A 7,242-nucleotide genomic window follows, 5' to 3' on the forward strand; every position below is an offset into this window, starting at 1 on the left:
TCAATCTATCTGACATTTGACAGTTTCATTATTTTAGCCATTGACATGTATAATATAAATCCAAGCTTATATTAAAACATATATTAAAAAAATATATATCATACACGTAATGTAAAACATATAAAATTTATATTATTTATAAAGGATCACATCCATTTTCATCATATTCATTTTATTGTAAACAAATTTAATTATTTTAAAAGGAAGAAACATTTGTACATTGCGAACTGAAAGTATGAAACAGACTTCTATTTATATTCCGCTATTTTGTGAATCTGTATAAGCATTAACAATTTAACAATCGTTTTGCATTTAATTCTACCAATTTTTCGATCTTTCCTTTACACCTTCCTTTTCTTTGTGTTTCATTATAATACGTTTAAAAAACTTATTCGTTATTCACCGGGTAACCGGTGTTCTTTTGTATATGACGGGAAACAAATGGATAGAAGTTTCGTTATCGCCAACTTTGATAGGAAAAATATATTGAAGGCAACGAAACATCCTTCGTGGAGAACAATAAGAATAGAAACGGTGTTTGCGTGAATATGAAAGTGAAGGACCGTCGTAACGCTAAAGCATGAAAACCAAGAAAATCCACCTAAGCGATCGCTTTAGAATGAACGCCTTGGCGTAACCTTTAAGCCATAAAGCCATGTTCAAAGTATAAATAAGCAGAACAGAGGATATCTCGATTTCTTTATATTCCATAAAGTAGCGTCCGATCTTCTCCTTCCTCCTTTCTTACGTTGCAAAACACAATATCAGTGTTTTAAGAAGCCACTTCAATGAGAGAAAAACGGAAATACGAATATTAACGAAGAAACAGTAGATTGAAAAAATGAAAATTATTCCTTTCAAAAACGAAATTTTGTTAGCCTAACAGCTGCCTTTTTCTTTTTTTGGTGGTAGAAACTTTTCGAAAAAAGGCATAATAGTAGCTTCAAGATACGATTCTTTTATCTACACGTTTTGTCTAAACATAATCTTATACTTAAACGATATTAATGTTATTCTCGTGTTGTATTGTCTGAAGTAATACGGCCTTGTAAATATTATCTAAAATAATATTATCTTGTAAATATCGTCCGAAAAAATATTATCTTATGTCTCGACTAAATATTGTCTGAAAATGTCTGACTGTTTATATTTTGTCAGGTTAAAATCAGATTTATTTAAATTTCACGTTTCACCCGTAACATAATTATGCTACATGAGTAAAGCGTGAAACCTTGCAAATTTAACTATTATCAAATATGACGAGCGTGGTAACTGTGCTATCAAAATAAGGAAGTTCTCTTCTATGGCACTGTGGTATGGAAACTTAGTCGAACTGTTCTAATTATTGGATTTTATGAGTACTTCATAACATGTTGACACTTCCCTTGATCGTAAAGGTATCCCTCAAGAACACAAGAAACTGAAGTTTCGTGGCTAGCGAACAATTTAGCAAATTCAATGGAAGTTGGTTTTGAATTACAGGAAGCAAGTAAATATGAGAGTATAAGCCAGCTGCGGTTGTTTATGCATTTATCGCAAGTGTAAATATGAAAAATGTAAAGGGAAAACATATTTTTATTCGTGCTCTGTGAAAATATGAATTTCTGCAAAACATTTGTATATAAACATCTACAATATAGAAAAACTGCGAAAATATTTTTTACGAATGATTAGTAACAAGTATAGTGAATTTTATTGTTCAATATGATTGCGATCTTTTCTCAAACAAATTATTTATAAAGTTTCACTAAATAATAATTCTTCGCTCGATACTGCGTTATTATACCAAATAACAGAAATTTATTTAACAATTTTTCTAAATTAAATAATGAAAATAATCTAGGAAATTTAATAGACTAAATAATAAATCAAAAGATACAAATAATTTTGCCGATCTTCATTAAACTATATGTACTATACAAGTGAAGTATATTTTTTATATATTTTTCTACATTTAGGTTTCTTTAGATCAAAGCACTGCCACAAGCAGTGAAAATAAACAATTCAATAAATTTTCACCAAACGATATTTCAAATAAATCAGTTTCAAAGAAAGATATTTTATCTTCAAGTTTGTACTGGCGGTATAAAAAAAAGTATAAAATACTCGATTCCTAACTAGAAATCAAACCAGCAGAATGTTTCACAACACGTTAAAGCGAAGTGTTTCGACAATCATCGTCTGACTCGTTGGGGCTATTAAAATGATGCATTAATCTAACCAGCCATTGTTTCGTGCCATTAAATCCTCCCGAGATGTCTATCAACCAACCCCGACGATCGTATTTGCTGACTTCCTTACGAGCTTTCCGCGAAAGCAGAGTAAATAACAGTTTGTTGAACTTTGTAAAGAGAGTGCAACATTGAATGAGCATCCAGCTCATCAATCACGGTAGCCACGTGTATTCGAATCTTGCTTGTCTGCATTCACACTTGTCGTGACACGCATATTTCACTTGTAAAATCCGTTTCCACTAGCATATACGATTCGATGTTGAATGAAAGTGTCAACGATTTGGTTATATACATATCGCTTTTATGCTGTCAGAATATTCATCGTTGAAATATCGCTGGCTATCAAACTCTGGCTGAGATATTTATTAGATAGAATTTGTAATAACACATCGAGCACCTCCGTTTCACGTGGGTTGACTAGCTAGTGCAGTTTAAACACCCACAGATCAATATCTTTAAACTTCTTCCCAAACACCAAAGCCATTTATTCTATGCATACAGAAACAAAACTATTAATAGTAACCCGTTTTGTGGATCCTTATCTTTCTTTAGAACTTGTATCTTATTTATATGTTCTATTTTATCTACATTCTAAGCTACTTCACGCATTTACCTAATTTACATTTACACGATTATACCTTTATCTATAGTAATTCAACAGGGTATTTTACAAGGCTGTTTAAATATGTAATAATTATTCGATTTAATGGTTTAACAAATTATTGTTAAGTTCAAGGTACTTATTTGAAAAAAGTAAGAACAATTAAACAAATTTTACCGAGTCAAATAGACAAACAGGTTTGGACACGCAATTAACAAATATCATCGTAATAAATCATCCCAAGTGTCTATCTAGCAGCACAACATCCCAAAACCTTAATAACCAAAGAACCAAAACAACATATTCTTTCATAAACAGATGAAATTAATCGAATAAATATGCATTTGCCAAACTAACTAGCCGATAATCCCAGGTAATTGTCTTACGATCTTGCTTATTAACTTCATTCATAAAATATTTTATGAATCCAATGAGATCATCTTCGACTCAATCGTCTCATAAACCAACCTACCACAACCAAAAAGTCCTCGAGACCAGCCATCACTCGACAACCGTCTGATTCAATTTCTTTTGCAAGTTGCCCACATTTACCCGCAACAGCTGTTAAGTTGGCGAAACGGTGACTACATGGAGGCAGCAGTCTGCCGCCCGCCACTCGCCCGCTATAAAACCTCTCTCCATAAAAGACCTCTTTTTCAAGACCCAGACATATCCAAGACCCACAGAATCACGCGCGAGTTGGATTCGAAAAGCACGTTAAAACGAACAGAAAAAAAAAGAAACGCAAAACAAAGGAAAATAAAAGAGAGAGAGAGAGAAAGGGAGAGAAAAAGAGAGACAGAGGGAGGAAAAGGCACAAGTGTTGGCCGGTGTGTGCGACTCGTTGCGGAACGGAAGCGTGAACGATGCACGGAGTGGCCGGGGCCGGGTTAGCAGCGTTAGAGTCCGGGGGTGAAAAGGGAAGAGAACGGCAGGTGTCTCGATGGGGTGGTAGGGAGATGCGCGGTGTATTAAACCCGGTGACTCTTGCCGCGCAGCGTGGGAGTTAGTTCTGGTGAGGGCGCCAGCCAGCTCACTCGCTAAACCCACCGTCCCAACCCTTCGATCCTCCATCCCTCGACTTTCGGCCAATAAAGCAACATCCACGGTCGCAACCTCCTATTACCGACTCCGCAGCCGCTGTTTTTACGCGACTTCCTGCCCGGCCCGCGTCTAAATACCGTACGACGTACTGAGAAAGGAAAAGAAATCGGTGACCATTTAACAAACAGGGAACGAACAACTTTTCTTTGGCATTCTCGCGTCTCCCAGAACCTACGTGTATACGTACGTTACGTATACTCTGCTCGCGGCAAAGGCGAGCATGCGAGCAACACAAACTCGTAGCAAGAGAACGTAACAGCTGAGCATAGAAGAATAGTAGAAGAAAGTGAATTCATTTTTGAAGAGGTTCGAACGAGCAACGAATAGTACGAGGCAGCGGGATATAACAAGATTAGAAAGAAAGAAGGAAACAGGTTGGTCCCCGTGGTTACGTCGATCGACGCGTTTTTAACCGGACGTTCTCGACGTCATCGTCGTGGATGACGAGTATCAGCGAACGACAGCCAGCAACACGTTAGTGGACTGGTGTTCGCACCATTTTGTTTTCGCGTGATCCGGTCCGTCGGTGATAAACAAACTGGATGAAACGGTAGCCCGTCACGGCAAGAATAAGCTAGCCGCTGAATAAACCAAGTTTAAACACGAGTACGTTTACGGGTATTGTAATTGACTGTAAAACGAGTTTCCACGAGTAGAAGGTCGTTGAAAGTTGTTCAAAGAGTATCGACGATCATCGATCAGACTTTGGAGGATTTTACGTGCGAGAACTGCGAGGAAGAAGAAGAAGAAGAGTGTTATGTGCGACGGGAAACGGAAGATTTGAACTTGGCAGGGAAGGTTATCTGTTAGTCGTATCGCATGAGAAAAGGTCCCACGGTGGGAAGGAGGCGCAGAAGGGCGAAGATATCGCAGCACGCAGTCACAGAAGCAAGTATTTCGCACAGAAACATACGTTAAATCATATGTAAACACATTATATTCTGTTAATACACTGGGTAATGTTCCGCAACTGCACCTTTGCCCGATAACTTTCTTTTTTCTCTATATATACGTGCACATAATATATATATATATATTGTATTCTCTCTCTGTTCACACGCGCCGCCTGTGTTGTGTCACACTCTATCACTGTATGATCGATGTGCGTACTATGTTCTTCTACTCCTTCGGTGTTTTCGACGTCACGACGACCAGCTGTGTCGTCCGGCGCCTTAATTAATCCCCTTCCTTCCCACTCCCTCACTCCCTAAACCAGGAGCACGGTTTTGCACATTTTTCGGGCACCTGTTGATCTCTCTCGTACTACATAGCCATTTTTCCGCACTTTAAAGTCGTTCGGAGAGTTCGATGTCACCGCTGCACGCCGTGTCACACCGCACGTAGAATCTCGTATAACGCCTCACTGGCACACAAGCACTTCCAAAAGTCAAGCACCGTGAACCGACACACGAGGCCCTTCGACAGCATGGAAACCAGAGATAGAAAGCAGTTTTCTATGACGTCATCGAGGACAGTAAGTGTCTAATTTAAGACAGAAACCAGTATAGAGAATCTGCAGACGCAACCAAGGGACCGTAAGTGGTCGTGGATCCTGGAAATTGGACTTTCGATTTCTACCGGGGAAAGTAGAGGGATCAGAAGGTGGAGAGTAGTATGTTGTAATAGTGACAGAGGAGAGAAAGAATCGCGATGCAGGCAACAGGGAGAGAGGACAGGGGTAAGAGCAGGAGGACCAGGAGAAAAATCGAATTTCGTTGTTGCCCACACTATCGAGCACCTTAATAAGCATCCACGACCAGCACCAGCACCATTCATCACTGGCACTGCATATTATTCTCCAGACACACGCCTTAGTGTCGACTAAGAGCCATCCTTTTTTTTTTACTAACGGCCTGATTTCAGGACGCGGAAATCCTCGAGAGTCTCTGTTGACATTGAGTGGAACGAATCGTCGGGAATTTTCGGAAATGCGACATTAACGAGACACGATCGTGGACTGTGCAACGATCGCCAACCGAATCGAGTCGAATCGAAGAGAAACGAAGAGAAGAAGGGAATCGAAAGAGAATAGAATAGGTGATGTTCTTATTGATCTCCCTATTCCGATTATATCCGAAGATTTAGAAGAGTGTCCGATGAAAGAAGAAAAGCAGCAAAGTAGAAAAACGAGAGATAGAATAAAAGTAGTTGAACGCGTTTAAGAAACGTTTCGTTTCCCATGTAACGGATGCCTACACGGTTATCGATTGATCGCCGGTCATCGCTCATCGTCCGCGTTTTCTTCCCTCAAGTCGCTCCCTACAGAAACGCTTCCTCCCCCTGCACAGCTAACGAAAAGTCGGCCTAAACTCTCAGCGTCGTACCTTTTGACTGGCAAACGAAAATCGAGCGCGGTACAATAAAAAGCGCTAAAAACGAAACAACATACGAAAAAAAAAGAAGAAAAAGTAGCAAAGGCGGAGCTACATAAAGAATCGATTCAAGAAGAGAGAAAAGAAGAAGAGGAGAGAAACAAAAGACACTTAATTTTTAATCGATTCGAAAGCCAGCCCGGTTAAATCCGGCGAAAATTGTGACATATATGATGGTGGTGTGCATGTTCTGGCTTCTCACGTACGTGGGACAAGGGGTGGACCTGGCCCTGGGGAATCGTCCGGCGATCATCACGCAGGGTGCACAGGAGCAGGACTACCGGCACGGTAGCGGGATCAGAAAGAAGAGCGAGCTAAACTCGGTAGGCAATAACCTGTTGCACTTCGGGATATATCCTCCCGAGGCCTCTCACCGAGACGACCTGTCCAACTGGTTGCTATTGAACGACGAACCACGGATCTCCTCGTGGACACCAGCTGGTATGTTGATCGACGATATGATCAGAGAGCCTAGGGAGCTACAGACTGTATTCTTTGCCCTCTCACCCGCTATGTTGAACACGCTCTATTCGGAATACATGAATACGGCGACACAACCGGGCGAACAATTTCTACACGAGAATCAGAAACGACAGCCAATGGGCGGTGGCCCTCTGGGTAGTCAACGTACTAAGAAGTTACGAATCGACTGTAGACACTCGAAAAATACGGTCAGCCTGCCTATAAAAGTATGCGACGACGAAACAGGACGCAAGAGCTTTCAAGAAACCAGACAATCGAACTACGACGATCTCTTCGAGAAGAAGTTAAACACTGCTGCGAACATGAAGACTAACTCGATATCACGGGGACCTGAGAAGTACAGGGATTATCAGAACGGCGCGACGTTTGTGTCGAGGCCGCCGTTTGGCCTGGACACAGCCAAGCCTCCCGGAAAGAGGAGCCAAACTCTTATCGGACGCCGCTCCAT

General features: G+C 40.5%; 1 protein-coding gene and 1 long non-coding RNA gene across 2 annotated transcripts in view; both read left to right on the forward strand.

The window, feature by feature from the left end:
• The first annotated feature begins 202 nt into the window (after positions 1–202).
• Positions 203–3,590, forward strand: LOC117151746. The gene is made up of 2 exons (XR_004461852.1): positions 203–1,397; positions 1,483–3,590. It is a non-coding gene; the product is annotated as an uncharacterized LOC117151746 (long non-coding RNA).
• Positions 3,591–5,465: 1,875 nt separating this feature from the next.
• Positions 5,466–7,242, forward strand: part of LOC100746857 — a 32,227-nt gene continuing 30,450 nt past the window's right edge. Inside the window, exon 1 of the mRNA XM_012386677.3 lies at positions 5,466–7,239. Coding sequence (XP_012242100.1) covers positions 6,482–7,239 — 758 coding nt within the window. The 5' untranslated portion in view covers positions 5,466–6,481. The remainder of the gene's footprint in view (positions 7,240–7,242) is intronic.

This window comes from Bombus impatiens, unplaced genomic scaffold, assembly GCF_000188095.3.
Source record: "Bombus impatiens unplaced genomic scaffold, BIMP_2.2 scf_0406, whole genome shotgun sequence".
Taxonomy (NCBI): Eukaryota; Metazoa; Arthropoda; class Insecta; order Hymenoptera; family Apidae; genus Bombus; species Bombus impatiens.